The sequence below is a fragment of the Malania oleifera genome, chromosome 2 (genome assembly GCF_029873635.1).
Source record: "Malania oleifera isolate guangnan ecotype guangnan chromosome 2, ASM2987363v1, whole genome shotgun sequence".
NCBI lineage: Eukaryota > Viridiplantae > Streptophyta > Magnoliopsida > Santalales > Ximeniaceae > Malania > Malania oleifera.
In genome coordinates, this window is record NC_080418.1 from 125,981,539 (window position 1) to 126,000,206 (window position 18,668).

General features: G+C 36.7%; 1 protein-coding gene across 2 annotated transcripts; it reads right to left on the reverse strand.

The window, feature by feature from the left end:
• Positions 1-7,533: 7,533 nt before the first annotated feature.
• Positions 7,534-12,817, reverse strand: LOC131149787 (uncharacterized). 2 transcript variants are annotated; one of them, XM_058100539.1, is made up of 10 exons: positions 12,686-12,817; positions 12,033-12,287; positions 11,475-11,679; positions 10,404-10,494; positions 10,178-10,323; positions 9,732-9,975; positions 9,514-9,618; positions 9,180-9,362; positions 8,868-9,072; positions 7,534-8,354 (listed from the first exon to the last, which is right to left on the reverse strand). In XM_058100539.1, the coding sequence occupies exons 2-10, from the start codon at positions 12,250-12,252 to the stop codon at positions 7,867-7,869; spliced, it is 1,887 nt and encodes a 628-aa protein (XP_057956522.1). In that variant the 5' UTR covers positions 12,253-12,287; positions 12,686-12,817; the 3' UTR covers positions 7,534-7,866. The 2 variants fall into 2 exon arrangements, with proteins under 2 accessions (XP_057956522.1, XP_057956521.1); XM_058100538.1 differs by lacking the exon at positions 12,686-12,817 and adding an exon at positions 12,385-12,659.
• Positions 12,818-18,668: the final 5,851 nt, after the last annotated feature.

Genomic DNA, 18,668 nt, shown 5'->3' on the forward strand with positions numbered 1-18,668 from the left:
GGCTCCAACTAGTCAAGGATTACCTCTAAACCTCTCCCCATTCTCTCTAATTACATTAAAGTCCCCCACCACAATCAAAGGGTGATCCTCATTAGGTTGTTAATCCTCCAAAGCTTTCCATAGCTCCCTGCGTTCATTCTGAGTACACTTCGCATAAATGAAAGAAATACAAATTTTATTGTTATCTAAAAGTAACCAACCAGAAATCATTTGATTATTCATACAAATCATCTCAAAATTTAAGTCTTCTCTCAAAAATACCCATAGCTTACCTCCCACATTGCCATTACTGTAGCAGTTAAGAAGCAGAAGCTAGTTAGCTAACTAGGGCATCTTGGTATCCTCTAGGAATGGCTTAGCAATAGCTACAATAGAACCTCGGTGACATCTAACTAAATCTTTCAACATCCTCCTCGATCTTCCCAAACCTCTTACATTCCACACTAGCATTTTGTCAATCATAGATTTAATTTTGAGGGGCGGGTAAGAGCCTATCAAGAATGCCGCACACCTTGTCCTATCTGGTCCTTCAAAGTTGCTAAATAAGCCTATAAACCCATATCAAAATCATAATGTTTGTTCTTACTCAATGGTTGTATATCAGTATCATGGTCTGATGCATAAGTAAGCGAAAATGTCCCATCTAACTTTGGGGGTTGAATACACTCTAATTTTAAAACTTTAGATACAACCTCCACGTTCCCCACTGCACCACCTTGGCCCACTACGTTCTCATCCACTCCCATCATCTCCTCCTCTACACGTGCACAAATCAATGCTTGGTCCTCCTCTAAATCCACATAAATCTCCTCATTCACCAAAGTAGCTACCTCCCCCTGTGTCTCATTGGTCCTTTTATCTAGTGCATCAGAAACAAAATTCTCGTGTCTTGATCCAGCTTCCTCAGTATTGCCATGTAACGACCCAAATTTTTAAATGGAATTTAAATAATAAAGAGAGAGGGTAATAGAAACAGAAACGGAAGGAGTTCGTCGACGACATTGCATTTTGGAAGGAAAAGAAAAGGGAATGGAAACAAATAAAATAAAGAAGGAAGCTGCCAAGCTTCGTCGACGAACACAGGGATTCGTCGACGAACACAGGGGTTCGTCGACGAGAAAATACCAAGAAGGGTTCTGAGGCAGCCTGAATTTTGTCGACGAATACAGGGTCTTGTCGACGAAATTTATGAAGAACTCGTCGATGAAGTTCGGGCTCGTCGACGAGTTCCGCCGCCTATAAATATAAAAAGTTTGATTTTAAATTCATTTTTAAGTTTCCTCTCTCTCTCCTCTCTCTTCTTTTCCGCTCTCTCACTCTTTCTCTTCGATTTTGGGCTAGTTTTACGTCGGATCGAAGATCTGAGGCTACCATGACGCTCCTGGCGAAGTACCCTACAAGTTTGCCAGAGCGAATCGTCGGGAAAACGAAGTTGGAAATCATCCCAAAGTTGAGGTAAGGCTTTTTAAGCCAAATTAGACTTTGACGTAGTTATAGAAATTAACGTACGCATGAAAATACTGATGATTAATACTGGGAGTTTTGAGTTTTAGGGTATTGAGTAGGAAATCCTACGGGGGTCAGGTTAGGAAATTTGAGGGGCTTTCTCAGTAGCCAGGTAAGGAAGTAAACTAAAACAATTCTTTTCCATGAAAAATATTATTGATTATGAGTAAATTTATTTTCAGAAAAGCATATGATATACCTGTATATTATAGATGAAATGTACGTTTGGGAAATACTATTATTATGATGAAACGTATATGTATGTATGAGATGATAAAAAAGCGTGATTTTAAAATATGAAGTATGACTTTTAATAGAGCATGTGTGGCATGAATATTATTTTACGTGAAATGAGACAAGATAAGATAGGAATACTTTTACGAGTAAAACACATTTTATGGTATTATGAAACGATGAGTTATATTGTGAAGGTTTGACGATCGTATGATGAACGATGTATTTTCAGAATGTATATACCTGAAACAATTTTGGCTCGAGGCCGTATTTTATGTTATCGGCACGAGGCCGTATTTTATGTTATCGGTGTAAGGCCGTATTTTATGTTATCGGCACGAGGCCGTATTTTATGTTATCGGCACAAGACCGTATTTATGTTATTGGCGCGAGACCATATTTACTACGATTTTGGCACGAGGCCATTTGTATGATTTCAGTGCGAGGCCATATCTATGTTTCCGGAATGAGGCCGTAATGATGTTATGTATGACCATGTATTATATGTTATCACGACCAAAATGTTAGTTTAGTTTAGACCAGGAGCTCGGTACCGTAGCTATGGGTTGATTTTGGCACGAGGCCTTATTAGTGCTACCGTCCCACGAGGGGATGGGAGATGGATAGTTGATGAGGCTTTCAGTAGAGTGTAGACGTCCAACTGGCAGTCCGGACCAGGGTGCGGTGGCCCATCGTACTTATAGACATAGTTGATTCGGCAGTGGTCAGCCAGCCATTGTCGGGTCCTGCCTTCGGGCTGCACAACCCGTCATGGGGGGTAATACATGACATTAGCTAGCTATTCATCTTGGGTTGATTTTCAGTATTACGAGTTATTACAGATGTTTATGTATGTATGTTATGATTTATTAACGAATATAAAAGTACATGATTATCCAGTATGATATTATGATTATTTTTAGAGTTATGAGATATATTTTACATGTATAAGCACTCTAAATATTCATGTTGTCATACAGCTGTATTTAGTTTATTTTCCCTTACTGAGAAGTGTCTCACCCCCAACATTATTAAATTTTTCAGGAAACCCAGAGAGACCGGCGGGTCAGGGCCGCCGCTGAGTGATTGGTGCTTCCCTACTAGAAGGGTAAGCCCTGAGCTAGGATTAGGAGATTTTTTTGTTGCATAGTCCTAGTGTTATTTTGACTTTTTGGAGATTGTACATATGAACAGTATATTGACGTTAATAGAAAGCTCTGGTATTATGTTTTATGAATGGATGTATGGATTTTATGTTTACTGCTGTGTAGGTTTTTCACTGTGTATGATAGGAGTCCCCGTTACCCATAGGTTCGGGTCGACCATTGTATTTATTATGTTGCATTTTATTGATGGATGTTACATGCCATCCTCCTTCTGTGTAGCATTCTCTACGTTAACAGTACTGCCCTTCTTCACCTCACCTTCCTCCCACACTTCAATTATCATCGACAACTTTTCCATACCCCCTGCCTGTTATGGTTCCATCACATGAGACTCCACAGCCTTTGGCTCTGCATTAATGGGTGTCGGGAGGCCTGTGTGTCCTGCTTCCTGTTTCTCCTTTTCTCTCCACATTTTATTTGGCACACGAGTAATTTCTTCATCCCTCCTACCCTTATTTTCTCTAGCTCTACAAACTACCTTTGTATGCCCTCGACGGCAGTATTTGGAACAATAGAAACCATGCTTCTCAGACCGAACCTCTTGCCAAATCACTTTATTATTTGAACAACAATGGGGAATCCCTGTACCGGATCCTCTTAGAGGTCAATATCTACACATATCCGCGCATCGAACGTTCAAATCCTGTTCAATGTCGCATTATCAACTCCTAAAAATAAACCAAATCTGGATGCTAGGATTTGTAGAGAGAGGTTGATACAGAATTTTTCACTGTCTCCATTAAAGTTGTTCTTATCTCCTAATTGTTTACTGCACATCAATCAGAAGGGTTGTTATATTTTAGGGACGAATGTCATCAAGCCTTCTGCACTGTATCAAGGGGCAAAAATGTATTATTTTAGTAACAAAATACAACTAATATATTGAACATTGTTAGATAATATTATATATATTGTAAATTTTACTTAAGGGACACTTTAGTCTTTGTATCATTAGTAGGGTTAGGTTTATTCATTAGTTCAATTGTATTCAATATATATATATATATATATATAGCATAAAGGCAAAGGCATCTGTGTGCCTCTTGTGCCACAACTCTCTCTCTTTGTATTGGATCTTGAATTCTAACAAACATATATTTGTCAATGTCACTACTATCTTAACTGCCTAAAATTCTTATCAAAGAAGGATTTATTTGTTCCTGAAAAAAAAAAAAAAAAACATATATCAACAAACCAATGTATTAAAATAAAAATTATTTTTTTGTAACTTTATTTGAAAATACTTATATCCCCATGAACACCCAAGTCTAGAGATGGAAAAACTTCGTGACCACTTGGCTCGTCAACCCACACACATGTATAAACATGTGCACGATACTTTAAACTTTAAACCATGCTACTCCTTCATTACGTTTAATCTAGAACTTGAAAAAAAAAAACTATTTTTTAATTATCATAGTACAAACAATATCCCAACTACTATCACTCAAATTTGGAGATTGTAGAATATCGATCAAAAGAAGCTTGCAGTATATCAAATAAACAAAGTCATGTATCTAATTCAATAAATATGTTGTCCTTATAAGGCTTAAAATCTTATTTTAATGATTACAAATCATAGGAGCTTAACATATTTGATTAAATGATGACATTTCAGGACTCAAGTATGAGAATATAAGGTCAAGTGCTCACAAGGATCATTGAAAGCTTATGCTCTAAAGAAAGATGATCAAATGGAGCTTAAAGAATATTAAGGCATGAATTCAAAGAGATCCAAAGATAGCTCAAGCAACATCAACATGAGTAAAATGTGTAGAAATCTAAAGCTGACTCAAGCTGAAGTCAAAAGGGACATAAACCAAAATACCATGGAAGACATGAAGATTATAGTTTTAGGCTTTAAGAAATATGATGTAAGTACTTCATGTTTAAATATGGAAATATGTTGAAAGCTCCTTAGGGTTTAATTATGGACTTAGAGACCTTATTTCAAACCCTGGAAAATGATTTATAAATAATCAAAGCAAGAGAGTAAATAATTTTTGAAAACTAAAATGAAAAACTAGAAAAGTGACTGCCCAGAAGATTGAACTGATATTCTAGAAGACTAAAGTATTGCTTTGGACGACTAAAGTTTAACTTCAATCTACTGAAGAATAAGTGCAGTTTGCTGAAATTTTTCCTGAAGGAATACAGAAGAGGCAATACACCCTTACAAGACTGAACCCTCAGTTCAGTCATCTGACCCTGTATCTAAACTAAATTTTTCAATGTTTTAAGGTACTTTAGAATACTGAATCCAACACTTCAGTACACTAAACACTGTTAAAGGCAACTTTTTTAAAATCCAAATAAAGGTTTCTTGTGCTCCAAGTTTTTTGAAAATTTAGAAAATACTCCAAGTAATCTTGGGCAACACGAAATTACTTTTGGAGTCTATAAATACATGGTTTTAGCAAATCAAACATACCAAGAATTAAAAATCAGCAATCAAGCTCTCTTTGCTTTCAATCTTCAAAGGCTCTCTTGCACACATCCTTGCTTATATCTCTCTTTGCTTAATTGGTTGTTTGATTGTTTAAGCATTACTTGTGTTGTGTTGAAGTGTTGGTTTGTGGATTGAATAAATAACTAAGCTTTGGTGTTTGATAAATCAACAAGAAATTAAGAATTCATAAAAAGAATTAAAAGAAAATTTTAATAACCCAATTCACCCCCCCCCCCTTTTTGGGACAACTCCTTAACTTTCAAAAAATATTTTAATATTCTTAGTTGGGTCTTAAACTTTTATTAATATTCATAGGAAACAAAATGAGATGACTAATGATGATTGTCAAAGTCATATAGGAAAGTAAAGTCTGACTATCATCTGATGTAACAATTATTAATACACAACTAAGACAAAAAGAACCACATTAGCAAGTTCAAAAGAAATCTAAACGACATCAAGCATAGTTTCTCTCTATTTTTTTTTTTCTTCTTTTCTTTTATTGGCCAAGTAACTACACAAATCATATGCACTTAACTCTAGAGCTATAGTTTACAAAACTTGATTTTTTTTTTTTTTGGTTTTTCCCTAATGTAAGCATCTTATTTTGACCCTATGGTCATATATTTTCATAACACATGGGTCGATAGTCATTTATTACCCAAATAATTGCATAACTTAACTAATTAAGTATATGGAAAAATTAAACTAAAATCGAAGAGTGAAAGAGTGTTGCACAGGGCGGGCGACTAAACACTAAATGGCAATCCACTAGCCCCTTTTTTCTCTCCCGTTTCCTCGAACATGCACAAAGAGGTTTTGGCACCACACAATAACGGTTGACCGACCTTATTGGGGCAGTCAACTGGTTCATTTAAATTTCGAATTTTGAGTTGTTTTGATTTTTTTTTTTGGAAGGAAGACGTGCCACCTCCATTTATTTATTGATATACTCTCGCTTTTGACGACAGAATACCATGGTTATAAGACAAGCATTGAGAGATTACAAATAAAAAACATTAAAGGCCTCCCAAAAACAATACCAACAACCACCCAACACAGGACTACAAATCCAAATAAAACTAAATAAGAAACAAATCTAAGTAGGCCCAAGTGTCCTAGTTATTGTCACGAGTTAAGCAACGATCAAGACCATTGGTAGTTATTGATGGTTAATTTGGTCTGAATTTTAAAATTTTTTAATTCTAATTTCAAAGTCATTTTCCCTCTACTTTTGCAAGAGTCTTTTTATTACATGTCTATAGGGGAAATGCGAGGATTTTTTAGGACTTATATTCTTACATGTTATGTTCACATTCTTGTGATGAAAGTGAAGGCCCAAAGGCAACCCAAGAAGAGGGGGGGGGGGGTGAATTGGGTTATTTATAAAAGAAATAGTTAAAGAGATAGTGAAGAGAGAAAGCAAACTCTTTTATAGTGGTTCGACATCCTCATGCCTACATCTACTCTCTCAAGACCCAATTCGCCTTAAGGTTCTACTAAGCATGCAAACTTTACAACACTTTGCTTTTACCAAAGGCAAGGTTTCCAATTTACCCAAATTTATCCCATTTTAAAATCGAGCTGAGTCTAACAGAATCGACCGAATTTGACCGATTAATTTGAATAATTCAATTAAAATCAAATTATGCTCATCCCTAACTGTGGAACGTGGGAAGACATCTCTTTCACGACCCATTTCGAGACAAATCCTTTCATGATTGCGGTGGGACAGCTGCCCGTGTACAAGTGAGGCCCAATTATTAATGAAGCCACACTCTATTTTGGACATGCCACATTTTGCGTCTTCCATCTTCTAATGGTGCAATGCCTTTGACTCCTCAATCTTTTAAATGTTATCAATTTCAAAATGTCCTTAGATGTCACTTTTCAAAAAAAATTAAAAATGATTTAGGAATTTATTCCCTTAGAATTTAGAAGGCAAAAGCACTATACTTAATATATGTAGCAATTGGAAGACGTGTGATAGCCTTGTCCATGTTCTCATTTTATATTTTATGTCTTCGAAATCAGTCAAAACCAGGCCATTTGGTTGTTTGAACAGAGGTAATAATAATATGTTAGAGGACCCCAAGTTACAGCTAGGGTTCCTCTCATCTAGCGCACACGCAAAATTTCCAATTCACAAAGCACCTTCCCTTTCCATAAGCACTACCATTACTAACTCAATAATCATTCTCTTAATTGGATGCTTCAACACCAATTCCAGCAATTCATAAGTTCACTGCACTCAATTTTGAAATATTATCATCAGTCTTCCACTTCATACAATCTCAAACAGCAGTCATTTGAAATTTCATCATCTGTAACCTGGATGACTCTGGAATTGCCACTCTTTGTCATACCCTTCTGGGTAAGTAGCTCTACTTGAAAATGAGACTCTGAAGCTCCTGATGGGGGAGCTAGAATATGCTAGAAGTGTTTTTGTTTTGCCCCAATACGAGGAGAGGAAATGGGTCATATAGTTGGCCTCTCAAAGTGGGTGAGGCTTCAGTTACTCTTGATAGGTTCAGTTGTGAGCCCAAAGCCAAATGGGAATAGAGGGTCATAATGGGTGTCACCCACATTCATGGGGAGCTGGTCGACTGTCTTGAACCAGGTACGGGCAAGCTTGCCAGTGAATCCATAATCACCAAACAGAACATCAGCAATTCCCTGACCTTCAGTGCCTGGAAGCCAAGCAGCCACAAGTGCTCCAATTGTGGAGAGATAGGGCTCCATAACAATAGGGCGACCTGAAAGAATAACAACAACACATTTGACAGAACCACATACATTGTTGATGGTGCTCGGGCCAGGTTCGGCCATCGTTAGATTTGTGCTGTCGCCGGATGTCTCTACATAGGGGTGTTCGCCCACGGCAACTATGGCATATGAAAAGTTGTTGGACTTGACGAAGTGTGCATCAGGATTCTCACTGTAGACGACTTGCGTGGTAGAAGCAACAGTATTTTTCACTGCAGTGAGGATTGTGGTACCTGTAAGCATGAATGGTGTTTCCATCAAAATCAAATATAGGGGAAGCCCACTTTAATTTATATAATTGGATTCAAATAAATTTCATAGCTATTCAATTAGCCAAAGAATTTTGAATTTGCTTCCCATTTATTAGTTTCATGCAATTGGGGACTAGGCGAAGATTGTAATCATCACTATTAATCAATAATTAAATTACAGGGTAGACTGCACATCTTATTTAGTCTGTTAGTGTGCTTGTAACCAGGGATTGCATATACAACTTCCTAGGGATTACTTGAATTAGTAAAAGCAGGTGTTAAAGTCTTCTACTCGAAACTCTTCTGAAAAGCCTGAAAATTTGCCAAGCTTTTTTGCCTGTATGAGTGTAAGACATTGTCTCAGGGTCATTCAAACCTAAAAACTTACAAGAGACGGGTCATTTAACAACCTGTACTGAAGTCAGTACCTCTTAAGAACTATCTAAGAAGGGAATTCAAATTTAAATCCAATGCAGAGGGAATTTTATGAAAAACCTGAAGTGAGCTCATTGCCTTCAACACCCCCCCATTCAATTGTCCAGCCTCCACACTGATAACCCAGGTTGTTAGCATGACTTCCTGCAACAAGTATTTTTGGTGCCTTCTTAGAAAGGGGAAGTAATGGCTTTTCAGCAGATTCACCATTCTTTAGCAGCACAAGAGATTTTCTCACTGCTTCCCTTGCTAATTCTCTATGCTCCTGTTCAAAGCACATGTCGTTAGAAAATATATATATATATATATATATAGAGAGAGAGAGAGAGAGAATGTATTTTGTTTTGAAATAATAAGACTGAAATAATAGACCTGGCTCCCAAGTTGATTGGCAAAGCTAAGATCAGCCATTGGATTCTCAAAGAGACCCATGACAAATTTTACTCTCAATATTCTTTTCACGGCATCATTGATCCTACTTATGGGTACAATATTGTTTTTCACATGGTAGGTAAGACCATCAATGAACTCTGTGAAGTTGTAAGGAACTATGACCTGCAACATGTCCAGAGAAAGCATAGGGATAAGTCACTGCATTTGCATGTGAAGGATACATTAAACTCTGCTTTATAATATCTTAGTTACTCTGTTTGATCTAATATACTTTGAATGACCAAGTTGTAAATTATGATAAATATCTACTGACCATGTCAATCCCCGCATTAACTGCAACTTCAATAGAATTTGAATAGTTAGTATGGGGTGGAGAGGTAATCCTGTCAAGACCCTGCCAATCTGATATGACAAAACCCTGAAAGTTCACACATACAACCTCATTATGCTCAGACTCTCAACCACAATTCATTTGATACAACTAAACAATTTAAGAGCCATGTTCAATAGTGCATCACAATATTCTTTTACCCTAAATCGGAGCTTGTTCTTGAGGTAGCCAGTGAGGAGATCATAATTAGCATGCATCTTTTCCCCATTTACGCTTGAGTAGGATGCCATGACTGTTGCAACACCCTTGCTGATGGAGTCTAGATATGCCGGCATGTGGATGCTAAGCAATCCTTGCATGTCGATCACAGTATTGTTCTCATTGATGCCCTTAGTTGTGCCGCCATCTCCCACATAGTGCTTAGCACAAGCTGCCACCTTTTCCCTGACCAAAGCAAGCAATCAATAATAGGAGAGAAAACTATTTGCCAAAACTTTTATACAATATATTTCCCAGGCAACAGCAAAATTTAATTGGTTTTCCCCTAAAAAATTTCCAATAAATTATCAATGTCTAAGTATGCATAAACAATAGATAAAAGGCAGATGGGGATAAAGGAACTATTGATTGCTGCCAAAGCTCTTACTTTCCAGCAACAAAGGGAACGCCTTTTCTAGATTTAGCTGGGATGTTTCCTTGTAAGCCAGTAATGATCTCAGTCATGGCTTCAACAATCTTATGATCTTCACTGTAGCTTTCATAACACCGACCCCATCTTGGATCCCTGCAAACCTGTATTGAAAACAATTTAGAGCTCCAAAAAGTTAGAAAGGTTAAGGCTTTATTTTTAAAAATTAGTAATATTTTCTCACCGCAATACATGGAGCAAAAGCATAAGAAATTCCAGTAGCTCTAACTTCAAGTGCAGTTGCAGCTCCAATCTTCTTCACAAGTTGAGGATCCCTAGCAAACAATACAAGTCAAATTAATTAATTACGAGAAAAACATATTCTAAAAGCAATAGATATATCAATAAATTGTTCAATTTACAAAATTTTGGTTGAGGAGGACTACAAGGGCCGAAATTTTGGAACTTAAGTCATCACCAAAGTTCTATATCTCAGACCTCCATAACTCTTTATCCTTGTCAAGAGCGTGATAAAATTACAGCATGTTTCTATTTTATGCTTAAATGCTGGGATGTTTTAAAACAATAAAATAATTAAAAGAAATTCTAAAATTCAGAATTTTCAGAAGTAGAACTTAGTTTAAACCAAACATATCAATATCAGTTCTTTGGATCAACATTTGTTGCTTAATTTATCATTCACCACAGTGTTTACTCAATTGCAGGATTGCCTTTCGTATTCTGAGTTACATAACTGTGTTGCTCATACTCAGTAAAGGCAATTTGATTAAGCAGTTCAGCACCTTGTGTTAAAGCTTGATATATATTGTTGGCCGGTTGGCCCACAACCTAACACCTTAAGCTTTTAGGTAAAGTGGTGATCTAACATGGTATCAGAGTTGGTTACCAAGAGGTCCTGGGTTTTAGTCTTGTCACCACATTTATTCTATGGTATTAAAAAAAAAAAAAAATTTATTGTGTATTTATCTCTCCACGTGCTGTCAGGCTGCACGTACGGGAGAGTGTTAAAGCTTTGATATACATTGTGTTGGCCCACAACCTAACAACTTAAACTTTTAGGTAAAGAGATAATCTAACACCTTGCATCTTATTGGAATTGGTTAATTAAGCCATTTTTCTCATTAGTCAAAAACCAAAGGCCTCATAAGAGAAGTTAGTGAAGTTAGGTAAATTAGCATGATAGATGAGCCTTATGAATAGGTTCAACCAAAACCTCGAGAACAACACATCTTTATTAAAAAAAGTAAAGGGACCATGCATGTTTCTACATATAAAGACATTATTATAAACTTGCCTGGTAGCTCCAAGACCAACATTGTGAGGGAAAATCGTCGCATTGTAAACATTGTTGTTGCCGTGGACAGCATCAATCCCATAAATCATCGGGATTCCAAGACGAGTTGACAAAGAACCCTTTTGGAACTCATTTACCATATTGACCCAAGTCTCTGCTGAAGCCTTTGATGCAGGCACACTCCCTCCCCCACTCAACACACTCCCTGCCAACCATGCCTTCTTCAGTATAAGCCAATCTCATTAACTACATTACCAACTTTAATTCAAAACAAATTGGGTATTGCTACTGATTGTTCAAACTAAGTTACCAATAATGTGATCGTATCCATTACAGGGGCACCCACTCACTCAGTAGTTGCTGCAACCCATCACTGATGTATTCTATCTCTACCTTTACAGATATATAAATTAAACTAGAAAAAAAATTTTAGGCTACCCCATTATTGATCGATAGTTTATTTTCACAGATACATGGATTAAAATGGAAATTTCGAGACTGCACAACAGCGTTTGTAAGCTAATAAAATACTAACTAGGCTGAGAAATGTCATTTTACCAACGTAGTACTTGTTCATCACTTCGGCAGATGCAACTTCGCGCTCGATCTGCAACATCTGCCCAATCTTTTCCTCCAGAGTCATGCGAGCCATTAGGTCTTTGATTCTGGCACCCAGTGGCTGTTTGGGGTCCTTATATTTCACGTATTCTGCTTCTGTAACAGCTGCCCAGGAGCACAAAACCACAAACCCCATCATGGGTATGGAAAATTTCCCCATTTTGGTTGCCTTTAATCGCTCCTCAACTCTGATATCTGAAATTACAACAGTTAGAATGTATGAAAGACAGTGCAAGCGTAACTGATTAAAGCATCATATATATATATATAAAGCGACTTGAATCGTATCTACCAAAAAGGCCCGATAAAGATGCAGAGCAAGAAAAACCCAGATTGGGCAAGAAAAATCTTTCCACAGCTCGGTAAAAAACACTACATATAAACCAAAGAGAAGAAGGGAAGAAATGGAGAGGTCCAAAAAAAATCAGCAATAATGGAGCAGAGAGAGAGCAAGAATTTGTGAGAAGATGAAATCAATGAGAAACGTGTGAACAAAGAAAAGATCTTTGAGAGCTGTTTTGCTCAGTGAGAGAGAGAGAGAGAGAGAGAGAGAGAGAGTAGGGATAAGAGAGTGTAGAAAAATGAATGCCCACCCAACAGGAACAGGGGCAGCCTCTTTACTGTCTGTAGTGGGAGGCTGCTCAGTGTAGGCACAAGAACGTGGGAATCGCGGAGGTACTCCGCCCACCATATATAGACTGGCAGGCAGCTTTGTCCCGAGGACACCTAGTGTTTAACGTTGGAACTTTTATATTTAAAAATATAGAAAGGAATATGAAAGGGGGGTTGCGTAATTTAAAATACTAATAATAATAATAAATTTTTTATTATTAATATTTTTATTAATGATCGCATAAATGGATAAAAAATGATTCATTTAATCGACTCAGTGAGATTAAGGTTTTATTTTATTATTATCGTTGTATTAATATTTTTATTTTTTACCCTGATTGAATAGTTATTTTTGTTATCATTTTTAACAGTAGTTTTTTACTAATAAAAAAAATAAGTTGATTTTACAGTTAATTTTACTTATTATTTGAACTTTTAAAATACCTTTGAAAGCTCCTGTGTATATATATATATGTCCAATTAGAGTTATTATTATTATTATTTTAAATGGTATCTCAATAAATGGAAAAATGAATTATAAGAATAAAATATTTTTATTTTTTTTAATTAGAAGAAGCTTAAATTGTAAATAATTAAAAATTATATATTACTTTTTTTTTTGAATAGAGCTTCACGGGAAGAATTAGACATGACCTCAACTTCTACACGCATTGTGCACTCTCACTTGCAAAATATATATATATATACATATATATATATATATATATATATTTAAGGAGGTCGCAATCTCTTCTCTGAAGAGAAGTATGATGGAATCGACAAGAATTTTAAAAATTTTCTCTTTAAGAAATTTTTTGCTACAAAACATCCCCAATTGCGGTTAAAATGGTCTTATTTTGAGTGAAATATTTACATCTACTCATAAAACATGAAAATATACTTTCCTAAATTGATAACACTTCTATTATGTATAAAATTTTTATTAAACATTTCAGTAAAGTTTAAAATTACATGTTTTAAATTTGAATTTCAAAAGCAAATCATATTTTAAATGCATGATGGGATAGATCTGGGGCATCTCATATTTTATGAGTAATCAATTGAGGTTTGATATGCTTTTGGGATGAGGTGATGACACGTGGCTTATTGAGAGACATCCGATAAAAAGATATGGACGTTGTAAGATGGATAAGAGGAACACAAACGAAAGTGGTCCCCCTGCCCCCAAAAAGGGCAAAGTCAAGCCAAGCGGCGGATTTTAAAAACATTCAAAATGTTACCGTTGCAAAATATGACTTTAGCATGCTTTTCTTAATTAATATGATTCAAAATTAAAGTACGTTGGGGCTTGAAATATGAAAAGTTGGATTTGATTTTGACAATAATATAATTTGCTGCATGATGGATCTCTCTCTCTCTCTCTCCAAATAAATATATATTAATTTTTTAATTAGATTAATAAATTGACTTAAATATTAAACTTATAAAATTTAACTTTTTTTTTTTTTCATTTCATTCCTATGCAAAAAAATTAAAATAAAAGAAATAAGTGAATTCATTGCTAAGACATGTGTTAATTTTTTGTTATGTAAAGATATTTCAAATTTAATAATATTTGCCTAGATTGGTAGAGTAGGGGGTTGTCCCCCGTTTATATAGGATTCCTAACTTTATATAATTTCTAATAATTGTTTCAGGAGTGTTCCTCAAGCAAACCCTAAATTACTTGCCCATGATGCATCATGCCTTGCGCACATAGATCTTGAACTTTTTTGTTTTTGTTTTGGACCTTCACTTTTTGTGTTCATTTTAAAACAATTTCTTCATAAATAGTTTTATAAGTGTTGACGTTATAAATTGAGTTTGATCTTCGAGCCCACAGTACGTGTCAATCACTTGGAACCAAGAAAAAAAAAATTTAGAGACCCCTGGTAGTCTTTTGAGGACCTCTCCGATGTTCAAGTTAGGACCAAGGAACTAAAAATATTGCCAATAATACAGAAAAAGATTATGATATTATGAGGTATTGAGATCGAGAATGGTGAATTTCCCATCTTAACCTTTTTCCTAAAACTACTTTTTATTAGTGTTTTAAAAGTCTCAATTAAGGTGAACCTTAAGCCTCAAGGCAAGTCATGCCTAAAATACTTTGGGACTCAAATCAAAAATCCCAAATTCCAAAAATGTTAACACATTACATATTAAGACTTACGCATTTTTACAAAAGGCATGCCTTTAATGCCTTTTTAGTTGAGGCTAACGCATTTTTGGTGTGTGCTTCTCAAGTTAGGTATGATGAAGACACTATACGAAAAGAAGTTGAAAGACACGAACGACACAAGTTTGAAGGAGTTGGAAGCGAAAACTGTTCTACTATCAGGTTTTGTCTAATCGATGATGTGATGTATCACGTCATGGATGAGGAATCGCCAGCAGCAGTTTGGCTGAAATTAGAGAGCCAGTAGATATCCAAGTCATTGATGAACAAGCTATATTTTAAGCAAAAATGATACTGGCTTAAGATGGCAGAGGGTTCAGACCTAACTCAGCACATCAATGTATTCAATCAGATCATTAGTGATTTGAAGTGAGTTGATGTGAAGTTCAAGGAAGAAGAAAAAGCATTGATGCTGCTTAATTCCCTACCTATGTATCCTACGTACGAGAATCTGGTTACGACTATGACATAGGGGAAAGAAACCCTGGAATTGGAGGATATCACGAGTGCATTGTTGGGGTTCCATAAGAAGAAGAAGAAGGCCAGCGATGATAGTTCACTAGGTGAAGGGCTCGTGGCGAATGGTAATCAGAATCAAGGGAGAGAAAAGTCCTGGAGCAGATTGAGTGGTAATAAAACTCAGTCGCAGTCTAGGAGGAGGAAGGACATTTGCTATTTTAAGTGCACGGAAGTAGGGCACATAAAATCGGAGTGTCCGAAGTGGAGGAAGGAGAATGAAGAAACTCAAGAGGGTTCGTCAAAATCTACGAATGTGGTGAAAAAAGAAAACTTAGGGTGCAGTGATTATGATATGCTTTTTGTTTCATTGTGTTTAGAACGCCTCATGGATTTTTGGATCCTAGACTTGGGATGTTCTTTTAATATGACGCCTAACAAAGTTTGGTTCACCACTTACAAATTGGTGAGTTCTGGTTCCGTTATGATGGGAAACGATGTTGCATGCAAAGTTGTCAGAATGAGGGATATTAGAATCAATATGTATGATGGTGTGGTAAGGATGTTATGTGAAGTAAGGCATATACCAAATCTACGAAAGAATGTGATTTTATTAGGCACTTTGGATTGTAATTGGTATAGTTACAAGTCTGAAAGTGGAACAATGAAGGTGTGTAGTCTTGATGGTGATGAAGGGACACAGCTTAGTAGGGAATCTCTATTCATAGTTGGGTAACACAGTTGTAGGTGGAGTTGTAGCTAAAAGTTCTAAGTCAGACAAAACGGAGGGTATTCTTAACTACATTGTTTTGGATATTTGGGGACCAGTGAGGGTAGCATCATGAGTTGGACATGGGTACTTCATAAGTTTATCATGAAAGGTTTGGGGGTACTTCATACGACACAAGTTGGAGATGTTTGTCAGGTTTAACTTGTGGCTAAGGTAGAATACCAAACTGGGAGAAAGTTCCTCAGGCCAGACATTGGAGCTGAGTATGCTAGTGTTCAATGAGTTTTGTGAGCATGACAGGTTGTATGCAGGGCTTTCCAGGAACTTCTTGGTAAAGTTAGCGAGTATGGCGTGTTTCTAGATTAATCGTTCGCCAAAGGTGCTACTAGATTGGAGATTTACATGAGAGGTTTGGACAGGCTATGCGGTAGACTTCTTTGACTTGAGAGAGTTTGAAGCTCCAGCCATGCATGTTCTAGTGAGGTGAGATCTAAGCTTCGTGCAATATCCAGATGGTACATCTTTTTGGGGTATAATAAATATGGGTTCAAGCTGTGTGATCCCATGACAAACAAGGTGGTAATCGATGAAGACATGATTTTTGTTGTTAAAGTTATGGTGCAGCATACTTAGGTAGATGAAGAGAAACAGGTGCCAGAAAGCAGCAATAGCAACGAGCATGTTGTGTAGGTGGAGTTGGAGATTTAGGGCAGAAGTGCATGGAGTTTTAGCTCAGAAGACTTGCAACATCATAGTAAAAAATAATAGTAGAAAGTAGATTGTGATGCGGGTGGAGTTACAGAATTAGGACAAAGATGACATCATTAACATTGTAGGGAGTTCTAGCTCGAGAGACCAGCAAGATCACAATGGACCTAGGTGCACTATCAAGCCACCGCCTAGGCATAAGTTTGACAACCTGATGTCTTATGCATTCATCATTACCAGCAAGGTTCCTACTATTTTTCAAGATGTGGTGCACAATAAAGGAAAAAATAGATGGACGATTGCTATGGTAGAGGACATGAAGTTACTGCATAAGAATCAGATGTGGGATTTGGTGGAGCTATTAGAGGGGAAAAGGGTGATAGGATGCAAGTGGGTAATTATTTTGTTGTTTTATGTCAATGACATGCCAATTTGTAGGAAGATTTCAACTGCGGTTAGTTAGTCGGAAACTTTGCTGAGAAAGGAATTTGACAGGAAAGTTTTGAGTGCGGCCAAAAGGATTCTTGAGGTGGAGATTTGCAAGCATAAAGCTACAGGGAGATTGGGGTTATCTCAGGGTGGTTGTGTGGACAAAACTGCAGGGGAATTATGGTTATCTTAGTGTGGTTTTGTGAAGCAGGTATTGGAGAGGTTTAGCATAGTTAATGTTAAACCGATCATTGAGACACTGTTGGTGAATTAAAGTAAACTATCTACCGCTCAGTACCCAAGGACGGACGGTGATGTTCGGGTCATGTCAAAGGTCCCCTATGCCAGTGCAGTAGGGTGTTTCGACATACACCAGAGTGATCCGTCAGTTGTGAGATTCGCATATGCAGACTACACAGGAGACTTGGACGATAGGAAGTGTACAACAAGGTAAGTTGTGGGAGGGCCAACTTGTTGTAAGTCCAAGGTACAATCTCAGGTTGCACATTCAACAATTGAGTCAGAGTACTTGGCAGTGGCTGAGGCTACCAAGGTAGCATTGTGGTTTAAAAGATCGTTCAAGAGCTAGGTATTCAATTAGGTGAAGTTCATGTTACCACGGACAAGTTCAAGCGTTGTTTGGACTTGGTTTACATCTCCAGGCATTAGACAAAAAGCGGTCCTAATATACTGGCCCTAGTGGAACAACAAGGTTTTGCTTTTGGATTTCTCCTAAGTGGTGAATATTCGCAAAGGTGGAGATTGTTGGAGATTTTGCTCATATTTGAGTGGAACGCATACACTGGGAAAGCATCGTGAAGCAAAGAACAAGAGTGAAGGCTACATGAGGATAACTGTCGACGGTTTTAGGATTCCGACTACAATTGAATAGCTCTCGACTTCAAACCATCAACGGTTTCATTCGGTGCAAGTCACGAAATTTGAATCGGAGATCAGTAGATTGGGAGATTTTGGAGGATTTTCCTCCGAGGGATTGCTACAGAAGTGTTTTAGATGTGGTCTAAGTCTTTCATACGCATAGGGTTTGTTTATATACTATATTTTGTAACCATTTATGTAAGATTGATGTAAGCTTCACATGTGATAGTGAAAAACAGTTGCTTACTCCTGTGGATGTAGGCAAATTGTCAAACCACGTATATTCTTGTGTCTTTAAGTTTGTTTACTTTCCTTATTATCATTGTGAGTGATTCCTTGTTCCATATATTCATTGTTGAGTTCTTGCATTACTTGTTCCGGTTTGATTCGAGTTTATGAGGTTTTCGTTGTGCACTCACATCAACAATTGGTATTAGAGCGCCAATTTCAACAGAAAGATATACAATTTGAAGATCAAAACTAACTCTTAAAAAATATTCAAAAGATGGCACAAAATTTTTGTATATAATCTTTTAAAAGTGAGAAAAATCAAAACACAAGAGAAATTAAGAGAGAATTGAAA

What these genes read in the sequence shown, in the direction of transcription:
- LOC131149787 (XM_058100539.1), bottom strand. Translation starts at nt 12,252, where the DNA reads ATGGGGAAATTTTCCATACCCATGATGGGGTTTGTGGTTTTGTGCTCC. An exon ending in GTTCCCTTTGTTGCTGGAAA is followed by an intron (nt 9,976 to 10,177) that starts GTAAGAGCTTTG and finishes TGCTTTGGTCAG; the next exon opens with GGAAAAGGTGGCAGCTTGTG. An exon ending in AGAACAAGCTCCGATTTAGG is followed by an intron (nt 9,619 to 9,731) that starts GTAAAAGAATAT and finishes GTGAACTTTCAG; the next exon opens with GGTTTTGTCATATCAGATTG.